Source organism: Carassius carassius, chromosome 9 (assembly GCF_963082965.1).
Source record: "Carassius carassius chromosome 9, fCarCar2.1, whole genome shotgun sequence".
Lineage (NCBI taxonomy): Eukaryota > Metazoa > Chordata > Actinopteri > Cypriniformes > Cyprinidae > Carassius > Carassius carassius.
The window spans coordinates 14099942-14115105 of record NC_081763.1 but is presented as its reverse complement, the minus strand read 5'-3'; the positions used below and the strand labels follow the sequence as shown (position 1 = coordinate 14115105).

At 41.2% G+C, this 15164-nt stretch overlaps 1 protein-coding gene across 3 annotated transcripts in view; it reads right to left on the bottom strand.

The window, feature by feature from the left end:
- LOC132149008 (zinc finger protein 652-like) overlaps positions 1 to 15164 on the bottom strand; it is a 32036-nt gene that overhangs the window by 5783 nt on the left and 11089 nt on the right. For 2 of the 3 annotated variants that reach the window (XM_059557870.1, XM_059557871.1), the window contains exon 5: positions 14031 to 14146. The exons of the other annotated variant lie outside the window; for it this stretch is intronic. In XM_059557870.1, the coding sequence (XP_059413853.1) occupies positions 14031 to 14146 (116 nt within the window). The remainder of the gene's footprint in view (positions 1 to 14030; positions 14147 to 15164) is intronic. 3 annotated transcript variants of the gene reach the window in all.

Below are 15164 nucleotides of genomic sequence, written 5' to 3'. Positions count from 1 at the left end.
CCCAGTCATTTTTCCAGATTCTGAAATAGCTAAGAAAAAAGCTGTAGAAACTGGGTGATATTTTGGGTCAGGTAGTGTCTTAATCTTTTAGTCGGTGGGTTTAAAAAGAAATAGGCAAATATAGGAGATATATATATAGATATATATATATATATATATCTCCGGTGAGAGCTCCCTCTGCTGGCGTGGCGTTACAGAATCCCCCTCCCTAGGAGTGCCTGGAGCCTGGAGTTCCTGTACTCTGACAGCTCGTTGGAGGTGGACGTGAGCACTGTCCCATACCCTCTCGCTCTGACGAATCCAGTCATCCACAGCGGGGACTGATGATGGTTCGCCAGACCACGGGAACATAGGGGGTTAGTATCAGAGGACATACTGGAAAGGGGTCAGACCTGTTGACGAGTGAGTCAGTGACTTCTGTGCATACTCTGCCCATGGGAGGAATTCTGACCATCGATGCTGTTCTCTGCTGCAATAGGACCATAAGTATCTGCCTAATTCCTGATTCAATCTTTCCACCTGACCATTGGCTTGGGGATGATAACCAGAGGTGAGACTGACGTTGATATCCAGCTGTTTGCAGAATGTTCTCCATACTTGGGAGGTAAACTGGGTACCTCTGTCACTGACAATATCCTCCAGGATTCCATAGTTCCTGAATACGTGGTGGAACATAGCCTGTGCCGTTTCCATGGCGGTGGGGAGTCCTTTCAAGGGGACTAACCGGCAGGACTTGGAGAACCTGTCAATGATAACAAAGATTGTTATGAAACCATGGGACAGCGGTAAGTCTGTAACAAAGTCTATTGATAGGTGAGACCAGGGACGTTGTGGAATGGGCAGATGTTGCAGGAGTCCAGAGAGTAATTCTTTGGGGTCTTAGATTGAGCACAAACCTGACAACCTTTGACGTAATTAGTGACGTCCTTGGACATTGAAGGCCACCAGAATGAGTTTACGTACCAGGGTGTAGAGTGCGGGAGATACCTGGATGGCCAGAGCTGACTGAGGAGTGGACCCACTGATTGACTCTGGGGCGCAGACCTTGTGGAACGTAATGGAGGTTAGGAGGGCAGTTGGTAGGAGCTGGATCTTGGATCTGCTCCCATTGGATCTCCTCCATGATATCCCAAGTAATTGGGGCAATGATTACCGATGGAGGCAGAATGTATTCTGGGGTTTTGTTGTCCATGAGGAGATCATACTGCCTGGATAGAGCATCTGCCTTACTGTTTTTACTTCCTGGGCGATAAGTCACTGAGAATTGGAAGCGTGTGAAGAAGAGGGACCATCGAGCTTGGGGAGGGTTGAGTCGTTTTGCACTTTTAATGTACTCCAGGTTTTTATGATTGGTAGTCACCTGGAATGGGTGGACTGCTCCCTCGAGCCAGTGCCTCCATTGCTCTATCGCTGCTTTCATAGATAGGAGTTCCTTAATCCCTACATCATAGTTTTGTTCGGCTGCCGTTAACTTCCTGGAAAAGAATGCACAAGGTTACAGTTTACCCGGTTGACCATGGCGCTGGGAGAGTACGGCCCCAATGCCTGAGTCCGAGGCATCTACTTCCACGATGAATGGTAAGTTGGGGTCAGGGTGCTTGAGGATAGGAGCCGTGGTAAATGTAACTTTTAAGACATTGAATGCTTGAGTAGCCTCCTCACTCCACCTGAGCTTGGAAGGTTTCCCCTTGAGGAGTAATGTCAGTGGTGCTGCAACCATGCTGTAATTTCTAATGAACCTTCTGTAAAAGTTCGCAAATCCCAGGAATCTCTGAAGTTCCCTGACCGTGGAAGGTTGGGGCCATTCCGTTACTGCCTTGACCTTGGCCTCGTCCATCTTAACACCTTGATGACTAATGTGATAACCCAGGAATGATGTCTGCTTGACGTGAAACTCACATTTCTCTGCCTTGACGTACAGGTGATTCTTCAGGAGCCGAGTGAGGACGGTATTGACATGGTCAACGTGTTCTGCTTCAGACTTGGAGTAGATGAGAATGTCATCAATGTAGGCAATTATGTACTGGTTAAGCAGGTCACGGAAGATTTCATTTATGAAGGACTGGAAGACAGCGGGTGCATTGGCAAGTCCATACGGCATGACCTGATACTCATAGTGCCCTCTAGTGGTGAGGAAGGCGGTCTTCCGCTCATCACCCTCCTTGATGCGGATGAGGTTGTATGAACTTCGTAAGTCTAGTTTGGTGTAAATCCTTGCTTTACAGAGCTGTTCCAGAGCTGAAGGGACCAATGGCAAAGGGTAGCGGAATTTTATTGTGACGTTGTTTAATCCCCGATAATCAATACAGGGCCTGAGTCCTCCGTCCTTTTTCTCCACAAAGAAGAACCCTGCTGCAGCTGGAGAAGTGGAAGGTCGGATGAGTCCTGAACCCAGGGCCTCCTCAATATAATCCTCCATGGCTTGGGATTCTGTACGAGATAAGGGATAAACACGACTCTTGGGGGGCATGGCATTGGGGAGTAAATCAATACTACAGTCCCAGGGACGATGAGGTGGTAGCTGCGTTGCCTTAGTTTTGCTAAAGACCTCGGCTAGGTCATCGTAACAGGGGGGAATATTGACAGTCTTGGTACTTGAGGGACTTTCAACACTAGTGATACAGCAAGGCTGGGGAACTGATGAGAAACAGTGACTTTCACAAAAGGCTGACCACTCACTGTCAACTCACCCTGATGCCAGGACAGGACGGGGTAGTGAACGGACAGCCATGGGAATCTGAGGATGACTTCATGCTTAGGAGAGTTAACGACATAGAAGGATATGGACTCCTGGTGAAATAACCCCACTTGTAATGTAAGTGTCTTGGTTTGTTTAATTATTCCAGTTCCGATTGCTGTGTCGTTGATGGCTTTGATCTTAATGGGTGGGTTAAATGGTTGGACGGGTAAGTTATATTTCTTGACGATATCTTCATGAATGAGACTTAATGCAGCTCCGGAGTCGATCATTGCTGTCAATGAGATGGACAGTTCTTCAGTTTTCAAGGTAAGGGGAAGTTTGAAGGATTGATTATTAGGTATTGACAAGTGTTCTATATTTACCAAAATGGGCTTCTGTGCCTTGTGTGGACATCTCTGGCAATGATGGCCTGGTTTACCGCAGTAAAAACAGAGACGGAGATGGCATCGCCGTGCTCATTCACTTTCCGAAAGTTTGGTAAAGTTGACTTGCATGGGTTCTTCGGGCGTTATAGTTTTAATTACAGTTGGGATAACAGGCGGTATTTCCTTCACATACCTTCCTCGCGGAGTCTGTCTCATCAAATTATCCATCTTGATTGCAAGCGTGACGAAGTCAGTAAACGATTAATTTTCTCCTTTACATACTAGCTCTGCCTGGAGATCCGTGTTGAGGCTTCTCTGGAATACGGCTTTTAGAGAAACATCATTCCACAACTCTGAGCAGCGAGGGTGCGAAACAAGATGGCGTACTCTGCGGCCGTTCTGTTTCCTTGCGACATTTGCAGAAGTTGAGTTGATATATCCTTGCCCCCTGCGGGATATTCAAACACTTCTTGAAGTTGTTGCAGGAAATAGTCAAAGGATCGTCTGAATCTCATGTCAGTATCCCAAACAGCTGCAGCCCAGTCAATCGCCATCCCAGACAACAAGGACATCATGACGGCACATTTCTTTTCGTCAGAGTTAAACTTGTCTTCCTGATTGCTGAAATAAATCTTCACTTGACGAACAAAGCCCCGACATCTATCAGCAGAGCCATCAAATTTATCGGGTAGTGCAAAACTCACCGCTCTAGGCGTGGTTGATGGAAGTGACTGGATGTAGCTCGTGAAGTGCTCGTTGACTGCTTGAAGTTTACTCAACTGATCGTGGTACCCCTTTAGGACTTCACTTTGATAAGCGAACGCCGCTTGCATGTTAGTAACTTCTGCTGGATTCAGTTGAGGCGAAGTATTCTGTAACGAAGAGGCTAAGGGTGAATGTGAATCCATTTGCAGGAGTTTATTAAAGGAAGATATTCCAATCAGAGTCGTGTAACCAGGCAAAGTGTCAATACCGTAAGGGCAGTCCGATCTTTCAACATACACAGGGGTTATCCAGTAGGCAGAGACGAGAATGCAGGCGAACAGGCCAAACACAAACATCAGTCCAATCAAGCAGTAAATCCAAAGGGGGAATCCAAGAGACGTGAACGAGGTAACAGGCAGAATCGTGAACAAACAGGCAGTCAGAATACTCACAAGGGAAACGTTCGGTAAGGCAGGTAAACTGGCAATACTTCGCAGAGAAGTAACATGCTGACTCATGTTAAATAGTCCCAAACAGGAAATGACTGTAGAAGCAGAGGGAGTGGTGAACAGTCAATACTCCGGTGAGAGCTCCCTGTGCTGGCGTGGCGTTACAATATTACAGAAAGCTTGAAATGTCTAATTTTAAACGAAAATATTCAAACCAAAATAAATAGGCTACTCTCTGATTATGTAATCCATATGAAATGTGCATTTCTCTCTGGCGTTCATGGTGAGTCCGCATCTTTCAACTTCATCTTTGCAGCTACACAGAAAACACCCGTTTATTACTAAACAATTACATGTCTCCTTGCTAATTTAGACACATTCATAATCATTACTTTAACCAATTCTTTGTGGCAAGCCTTATGTGTGCGGTCATAATGCTTATTATCCTGTAGGCTAGCCTATTTAAGTAATTAATATAAAGGGGTGACGCATTTACTACTTTTCAAAAATGCGGGTCAGGTATGGGTCGGGTACAATATTTTCTTTTTCTTTTTTTGCAGTCCGGGTTGCGGGCAGGTCAGTTGAAAACGTCGGTCGGGTGCGGGTTGTTTATACATTGACCCGCGCATCACTGATGTACGGTCTACTGTCCATGTCCAGAAAGGTAATAAAAACATCATCAAAGTTGTCCATGTGACATCAGAGGGTCAGTAAGAATTTGTTGAAGCATCGAAAATACATTTTGGTCCAAAAATAACAAAAATTCCGGCTTTATTCAGCATTGTCTTCTCTTCCGGACACGGCAGTGACGCTGCTGACGTGTTATCTTTGTTATTGGGCGCGCCAGAAAACACGTCAGAAGCGTCATACATCAACAGTCGCAGCAGTCGCACACACAACAGACCCGGAAGAGAAGACAATCCTGAATAAAGTCCTCATTTTTTTTTGTTTTGGACCAAAATGTATTTTCGATGCTTCAACAAATTCTAACTGAACCTATGATGTCACATGGACTACTTTGAAGATGTTTTTCTTACCTTTCTGGACATGGACAGTAGACCGTACACACAGTTTCAATGGAGGGACTGAGAGCTCTTGGACTAAATCTAAAATATCTTAAACTGTGTTCCGAAGATAAACGGAGGTCTCACGGGTTTGGAACGACATGAGGGTGAGTCTTCAAGGGAAGTCATGGCCTAATGGTTAGAGTCGGACTTCGAAAGGTTCGAAAGGCAATCGAAAGGTTGTGAGTTCGAGTCTCGGGCCGGCAGGAATTGTGGGTGGGGGGAGTGCATGTACAGTTCTCTCTCCACCCTCAATACCACGACTTAGGTGCCCTTGAGCAAGGCACTGAACCCCCAACTGCTCCCCGGGCGCCGCAGCATAAATGGCTGCCCACTGCTCCGGGTGTGTGTTCACAGTGTGTGTGTGTGTGTGTGTTCACTGCTTTGTGTGTGTGCACTTCGGATGGGTTAAATGCAGAGCACAAATTCTGAGTATGGGTCAACATACTTGGCTGAATGTCACGTCACTTTCACTTTCATTAATGACATAATTTTAATATTTGGGTGAACTAACCCTTTAACCATTTTTGTGGATTTTTAAATCAACAGTCTACAAGAGGGTGCCATAAATTTAAACTAAACATTAACATGTTACATTGTTTGAAGAAAAATGTTTTAAAATTAAAGGGATACTCCAATTTTTTTGGAAATAGGCTCATTTGACAACTCCCCCAGAGTTAAACAGTTGAGTTTTACCGTTTTTTAATCCATTCAGACGATCTCCGGTTCTGGCGGTACCACTTTTAGCATAGCTTAGCATAATGAATGGAAGTGGACAAGACCATTAGCATTTCTCTCAAAAAATTTACCAAAGAGTTTTGATATTTTTCCTATTTAAAACTAGACTCTTCTGTAATTACATCGTGCACTAAGACCAACGGAAAATGAAAAGTTGCGATTTTCTAGGCTGATATGTCTAGGAACTATACTCTCGTTCCTGCGTAATAATCAAGAAACTTTGCTGCTGTACCATGAGTGCAGCAGGCGTGAGGATATGACGCAGCGCCTGAAAATAGGCTACCTTCCGTCAACATAACCAACGTGACAACCTGCTTGCACAGGGAGCATGCCTTGTAGCATGGATACATTTGTGAGAGACGATTCAGAGGACATATACTTTGGTTCAGATCCCGAACCGTATCTATTTGAACCGGAATATACTGAAGATGAGCTTTTGGAACATGAAAGGCAACGAAGTATGGCTGAACAGACTGGGACAGAAGGGAGTAGGAGAGCAGATTTGAACTGGTGGTGTAAGTGTGGGGCTTGTCAACCCATGCCGACCGAAAGTGAGTGCCTGTGTTGTAACGAGTGGGAACAGGTTTTACCATCAATGGCAAGGATCGATCTACCTGATGAGGAAGTTGCATGTGTCGCAACATCCGAGGACTTCTTAGCGATGCTGCATCCTGCCGTGGTCGATTTTTTTTTCCGGTTAGACAAAATAAACTGGAAAAAACGTCCCGTGCCGAGTGGACCTGACGGCCAGCTATCGTTAGAGTAAGTTATTCCTGCAATCATTTACAATGCATGAGTCAACGATTTAGAATGCATTCTGTCAGCATGCATTTTCAAGCTTATATTTATAATGTGTTATCTTCTCAGTCAATACAGGTTGGTGTCGTACCGCATTATAATGGAGTGGGCCCTGAAGGGAGATACTTTAGGAAAAGGCAATCGAAAACCATTGCCATCGTGTGTGGTTGGTGCCATTCGCCGAAAATATCCATCAGAGTCAGGAGTTTATGTAGGATTTCAAGAAGCAGAAGATGCAATAAATATAGGTACTGTTACTGTTGTGTAGGCCTACATTTCAAGTGCTCTGATTTTATGGCTTCTTACAGTTCAAATACATTTTTGCAATCTGGTGGATTATAAAGATTATATTCTGTTTTATGTTGCACAAGCTTTGAGTTTGAAACATATGTGTTCTTGTGCGTGTTAGTTATGTTATCAGTAATTACATTAGTCTGTTTAGACATTTACTCATCTGACTGTCAGACTTTACCATATCATTAACTCTCACAGATGTGAGTTGTCATAATTTGTCTAAATAAAGCTTTGCCTTCATGTACCTAGAAAATAAGTGAAGCCTTATTTTTTTTACATGACCTACAAACTTATAGAAATACAGTATAGCAACATTTATATTTGGTTTTGTTTAGTTTTATTGTGACCATATGCACAACATGATATCTAACATCTTTTACTTGTAAAATACATGTAGAATACATAAGCCTAGATGATGTTTACAAACCAAAGGGCAATCACAAATTGAGAATGCAATCATTTATTTAACTGTACAATAAAACAACAAACTATACATATATGCATATATGATGTGAAGTCACAGTGTATTCTGAACGATACAAGGTCTATGGGGAGTTAGCGGGTTTGTGTTCATTCTGAGTTTCAGATGGCAATCACAGCTTCTCTGATGGACCTTTGAACCTTGATGTGTACACTCTTAGGACATCTTCCTTGCTGGGTTTTGGCTGTAAGGCGATGTTAGCTGCCAGATTAGGTATTCTGAGATGGGATGACGAATCTTTGAATTTGACAGTGGGATCCAATCGTCTTTCAATCACTCCTTCCATGAGACCTTTTATGAATGTTTGTGTTGTCGTCTTATAGATGGGTCTGGCAATCCACTGCTTAGACCGTCTTTGATAGACAACATTGTGCCTTGGGAGGCCTGAAATTATACACCCAGCAGGGTATTGTGAGTTAGTCTGTAATGGTTAGGATATTTATGACGAATTTATAGGCCTTTTATACCAGCCCATTTTTTGTTTTACTAAAAATGAATTTGCTCAGTCATACTGTATTTATAAGCCAAGAGATTATGTATCGATAAAAACTGTATGGTAGTAGAAGACCTTGGCATTTTGTAATATTTTTATGCCTTACCAGCTGCTGTTGTTGCCTGTTCACGCTGCGTAGAGTGGTTTTCGTTGTGGTCCATAATGGCCAACATTGTGCGTGCCTGCATCGTTGAATAATGAAAGTGTAGACGCTTTGGACAGTATTTCAGCAGGGCGTTATGAAAGACCTCGAGTTGTCCTGGTAAAACAGGGAAAAAAAATTTGATAACTGTGTGCATGTGCATGATCTACGCAGGACTGACATTGTCAGGACTGGGGTCAATTCAATATTTGTGTCTTTTGAAATGATTAGAAGGACCATAATAATTATACATTTTATATCACTTTCTCAGACACTTCCCACTGAAAGTAAATTTAGTTGGCCATTACACTACCTGTACATCAAACTTTTTCGTAAACATACCTGTGTGTTTGAACAGCGTCATTTGCTCCAGGTCTTTCAGTAGACGTGCATCCACCACTATTTCAATCAGGGCTTTGTAGGCAGGGGAGTCCACGGACAACCATTTCTTCGTCCTTTGCTGCTCTCTTGTCAGCTCTTTGTGGTAGCAATTGTACTCCATGCCATTTTCCTCCCAGCGATGGACCCCTGAGATATGATGTAGTATTGATTTCCATCGTCTGTGCAATTCCTGACAATAACATAAGAGGCCAGACAGAAAATTTCTTTAGTGATAACATTAATTCAAAGTATCTGGAAAACACACTTTTTTGCATGATTTGTGATAACCAGCAATGTCACTATGCATTACACCTCTATACAGCATGCATATGAGCAATCAATTAGACTTTCATTTTGTAAGGAGTTGTGTGTGTATGATTGTGTACCATTGCATCTCCCTTGGATGAGCAACAGCTCCACCACATATGGTTGCTCACACTCCTCACCCAAGGAGCAAGTTCTTTGCAACTCTTTCGATTGAAAGCAGAAACCACCTTCTTCTTTATTCCTGAATTACAAGGGTACATTATTATTGTAAGTCTATAGATTTTTATGCAACTATGACAACTTCCACTTCTGAGAAACCTGGAAATGTGAAAAGGTTGATCCTTCAATCTACTGAAATATGCATCTGACCATGACTCTCCCATCAATGCTTGCCTTTTTTTTTTTAAATGTGCATTGATATGGGCAATTGATCAGTTTTGAAAGTAAATTGAAATAGACAACACAGTAATAATTTTTTTAAATTAATTGAATATGCCATTATGGCCATCATAGTAACATAAGCTATGTTATAAGTTAATTTATTGTTACTGAAAATTAACTCAATAAATTTTCAATAAATTCACACAATAAGTATCAACAGGTTGTGCTCTACTACGTAATAGACTAACCTTTTGCCACATGCCATGGATCAAACTGATGTATGATGTTAGGATACTCTTCTCTCATCAGTTTTCTGATGGATGGATGTCTATCCGTTGTAATCACTTTTATGTCAATGCCTTCATCCAAGAGCCTCTCCAGCCCTTTCCTGAAGCCCATTGGTTCCATTGCTACGGAACTTGTGGCCTGGGATACCTAGAGGGAACAATTTTACAGATTATGAAATTTTAGACATCATTTTTTAGTAAATTTATTCTAGTGTTGTGACCATTTGTTTACCTGATCCAGATCAAAACCAACTATCTGATTGGAGGAGTCATCCATGAAGGAATAGGTGGTATATTTGCATGAATGGCCTGGGCTGTCACTCCTCCCATCTCCGCAGAGCTGCACTCCCTGACCATCCTGAGTCTGGCAGATTAGTTGCGCTTTTATGATGTTTTCCTGCTTCTTGTATGCTGCTTCAATCACCGGAATGAGGTAGCTTGCCTGTATGTTGTAGTATGTCATTTTTTGGGGTAGCTGCAAGTTCAAGAGCCCAGCCCAGTCAGCGATGTCTGTAAACGTTGCACCAGAGAAGAGTGTGGCAGCTGCTGCTAGTAGGTTGTTTTCCGGCATTCCACGTGTGTTTGGACATGAATCCCAATGTCCAGTATGTCCGTTGTTGCATTTCCAGCTCACGTTGATTCTGCAACCAATTGTTACTATGGTCTGGTCTGCCTGAGAGATCAGAGCTCCACAAGTGGAGCATTTCTGGAAGAGCTCCATGAGTTTTGACTCATTCACAATCCACTTTTTCTCATTCCATCCTCTGTAATGTTCAGAGCTGCTTGAAGTGCTTCCTGTGGAAGAGGTCGAGGGGCTTGTGAATGGAGCAAAACTGGCATCAGAAGGATCGGCAGCAGGCTCTGAACACATGCTGATTTCCAAGGCTAATGATGAACTGATGTCCATTAAAGATGTGTGTTTTTCCTGTTATTGACAATTCAACATTGAAATTGTTAGTTTCTCTTCCAGTATTTGTCTTCTTACATAGAAATGATTTGAACAAACAATTATTTGACTGTTCTACCATTGCATTTCATAATGCTATAGATAAGTGTCAGCAGAACGATGCAAAAAACGAATAAGATTTTCATTATGGATTATAGATAGCAGACATATAACATGGACACTCGCATCATACATTAAAATTTTCCTTGGACTGGACACAGCCATGACACTGGACGAAGATGCGATGTCCTATAAATTATAGAGATTTCAAATAATTTTAGGAGTTTCATTCATAACACATTACAAAAAACTAGAACAGAGGGTAAAGTTTCATTTTCCTACCAGTTGTGTCCATGTGGGTGCCAGGGCAGCAAATGGCTTTGTGCATTTCACTGTCTGTGCTGGGATAGTCAGCTGCAACAGTGAAGGAATTTTGAACTCCGCTGGAAGTTCTTTTGAAGGTCTGGATTTCTGAGGGGTTGATTGTGGTACACCAGCAAAAAGGCTGAAGAATTGCTCATGTTCAGGTAGATCCTGCTGTACAGGTAGATCCTGATGTACATCAAGCTCATCCTGATTGATAATTCAAAGAAAAAAAGGTTATTTCATGGAGGCAATACCTTTGAGATGCAAGCAAAAAAAAAAAAAAAAAAGTCCAACACACCTGTCTTTCAACAGCATAGGTAATATGATATAACATACAATTCAATTTTAGGAAAAGGATGCTTGCAAGGTACTATAGAAACTGTTATACTATAGAAACTATAGATAAACAATACCGAAAATTCCACAAGTTTCCTTTAATTCAACTAACTTATACGCTCACTTACCACACCTGAACTCGACCACAAAACTACTAACGTTATATAACGTTACTGTACAAGACAAATGATCGAGCAAACCTAGCACTCATTGATTGCATTTCACAGGAAGATAAAGACAACGGCAGTCGGCAGTGCTTTTTCAATCAAGCGGTTCAAGCTAACAGAAAATAAATTTTTTATACTTACAGTCATGGGTGATGATGATACACTTGGACCTGTCTGTACTCTGAAGATTGTTGGGATGGCCGTATCCTTTAGACGCCGCACCGTACTGTCCTTGTTTTCTTTATAGTCATCTGCTCCAAAATGCTCTGAGCAAACACGCCATTTCTTGATCGTTTCTACCGGTGTTTTGAGATCAATGTTCAGAGCAGCCAACCATTGATTGTTTAGTTCCTTGTTGTTCACTGGTATTCTGTGAAACATGACGCCGGTAGTGTATCCCCTCGACTTACTATCACAGCCCTTTACTACGCACAGAACCATGGCTAATCGCACAGGAAAATCCACTAACTTCACCTAATTTGCCGACTGAAACTACACAAACTTAGTCCCGGTCACGTTGAAAGTTTCTTGATTATTACGCAGGAACGAGAGTATAGTTCCTAGACATATCAGCCTAGAAAATCGCAACTTTTCATTTTCCGTTGGTCTTAGTGCACGATGTAACTACAGAAGAGTCTAGTTTTAAATAGGAAAAATATCAAAACTCTTTGGTAAATTTTTTGAGAGAAAGGCTAATGGTCTTGTCCACTTCCATTCATTATGCTAAGCTATGCTAAAAGTGGTACCGCCAGAACCGGAGATCGGCTGAATGGATTAAAAAACGGTAAAACTCAACTGTTTAACTCTGGGGGAGTTGTAAAATGAGCCTATTTCCAAAAAAAGTGGAGTATCCCTTTAAAGCACATAAAATTAGTTTAGCAGTTAAATTAGTTCATTAAAACTTTTTGTATTTTGATAATAACATTGTTTAAATTTAGTCTATATTTTGCCATACCATATTCATTCACTTCGGTCAATTTTGCTTTAACTACAACAGAAAATGTATTCCAATAATCTTGCTCTAAAATCATCATTCTCCATCGAAAACCTTAGCTGTGTATTTTGTGCATTCAATTAGCCAAACTGCTACTGAAATAAATGGGGATGTTAAAGGGTTAGTTTATCCAAAAATCCAAAAAAAAATTAAGCCATAAATGACTCACCCTGAAGTCATCCTAGGTGTATATTTCAGACAAATTCAGTCAGTTATTTTAAAAATTGTCTTTAAAAATTTGATGCCACTGCATTGCATTGCACTGCATTGGTCCTTGAGAAGTTTAATAAAAAATTTTTTTTTTAAAGTGTCTCACACGTCTCCAGGGGGTGAACAAATGCCTCCTGCGTTTTTCTAAGAAAAATATCCATATTCATAATGTAATAATCACTTTAATCTAACTTGCACTCACAGTTGTAAACAGAAGCAGCTCCAGGGGAATGATGTATGAGATCAGATTTGCACATGCGGCGCTCAGAAGTGATGCACAGCGGTGAGATCAAAACAAAACAAGGATTTGTATAGAAGCATATCGGAGGATTTTGATATAAGCCAAGAGGAGACTGGTTTTCCTTTGCTAAAGTAAGGAAACTTTGCTTCCTTTGATCCTGTTAAGAAATGTTGGTGGACTCACCGGATGCGCTTTTTATTAAACTTCTCATGAACCGATGCATTGCAACACCCGCTGAGTGGATTCGTATGAAAGAAGAAAGTCATATACACCTAGGATGACTTCAAGGTGGGTGATTTATGGGCTAATTTTTTATTTTTGGGTGAACTAACCCGTTAACGAAGAGTCATCCATCCTTACATTGGTTAGAACTGTGTCAAGAAGATAGAAATAAATTAGTGCCAATAGAATAATTCAAGCTGAAATAACTGATATTTCCATGCTAAAAGGAAAAAGCTTGCTTAAAATAACAAATGCATTTTCTGTTGTGTATTTACACACAAACACACAGAAATCTTGTCACAGACTGACAACCAGCACTAACATAAATGAGCCAAAATAAATCAGTAAACACATGTAACAAACAAAATGCTATTAACAGCAATAAGCAAATCTATATTCACTCTCTTATTCAAATATACAGACATACAGTGTTGTCTGTGCATGTCAACATCGAGCTGTGGATGTGGCATTTTAACAGCATTTACCAAGAACAAATTAAAGCTGTAAATATAGACAGACTGGAAACGCACACATTTATGAATATTATTATCATTTTAATAATTGTTTGCTTAAGACTCTTACATTTTGGGAATGTATTTAAAGGTTTTCAAATGACTCATTAATAAAAAGTCACTGATGTTTAAAACTACAGAAAGAAGGGGGTTCAAATTGGGGGAACCATGGTGCCAACAGAGTTGGGGGGGGGTGTAAATACTGTACCAATTTCAACAGCTTAGACATGCACATATTTAAGGGAAAGAAGGACTTTCTAGTGCAGGAAAAGGGATTGTGGTTTGTAACTGGTTTTGGTTTAAGACACAGACTTTACACTGGACATTAAGCAAGTATTCAACCTTGTAAACCTTTTTTTTATATTTCTATAATTTATTATGACTTGTATGTCTTTTAACATTAGCATATCCAAAATTCACAATGTAATGTATTTTTTTTAAACGTCACAATATCAGACTTACAATTTGTGTCTGTCATATGTGTTCATACCTCACAACGGAAGGGCTTCTCTCCTGAATGCTGCAGGGAATGCACTTTCAGTGACATGCTGCGCTTAAAAGACTTTCCACAGGTTTCACAGGTAAAGGGCATGTCCTTTGTGTGAGCTACAGACAGACAGAAGACCTATTGTATTGGGCATACAAATGTTTAATATGTATTTTGTGGCTGTATAGACATTTAAAGGGGTCATATGATGCAAATTTTAAGTTTTCCTTTCACTTTGGAGTGTTACAAGCCTTTCATGCATAGATGAGATCCCTAAGGTTGCTAAAGACTAAAGTCTCAAACCCAAAGAGATAGTCTTTATTAAAGTTAAGACTCGTCGACACCCCCCTAAAACACCTCGTTTAAACCCCCCCACATATCTACATCACAATGTGGGAAGAAAGCAATGAAAGGCAGCCTAACTTTGAATCTCACTGTATTACTGTTTTTGCCTCTGCTGCCATGTTGTGAAGATGCTGTGTGTTTCGTTGTGTAAGCGAAACTACTTAGTTTGGTCTTCCAAAAGAGGACACAACTAGAAATCAGTGTTCAAGTTGCATTTATAACACTGTTCTAGAACAGTTCAACCCAAATATTCAGATGTGTGCAGTGCATTTTACGGAGGACTGTTTCCTGAACCAGTAGCCTACAATGCTTCTGTGGCACAAAGGCTGTTTCTATAAAGTGGGGCAAGTCCAACTTTGCAAGGACAGTCTGGTGCTTCTGACCCACAGCCTGTAAGTATGCTTTCATATTTAAAGAATTTGCCACTAATGATTCAAACACGAGTTTTGAGTTGAGCAGTGTAGAGTAGCGCTGCTTGTTTGTCGTTTCTCCAATCACAAATGCAGACATTTATGTTTACATGTGATATGCAATGCAATGCGTAAAAACTCTAATATAAAACTATAATATGTCCCCACTGGATGCAAAAGTTTGTAATGGGTTTTATTGTTTTTGTCTTGTCGTGCCAGGACACACAGCATCACAGTATGGTGATGGGTGTAACATATCAGTCACACGCTTGAGGCATCCAATCACAATGCAGTGGATAGCTAGCCAATCAGAGCACAACTCGCTTTTCAGACCAATGAGCTTTGTAAAAATCACTGTGTTTCAGAAAGATGGGGCATAGAG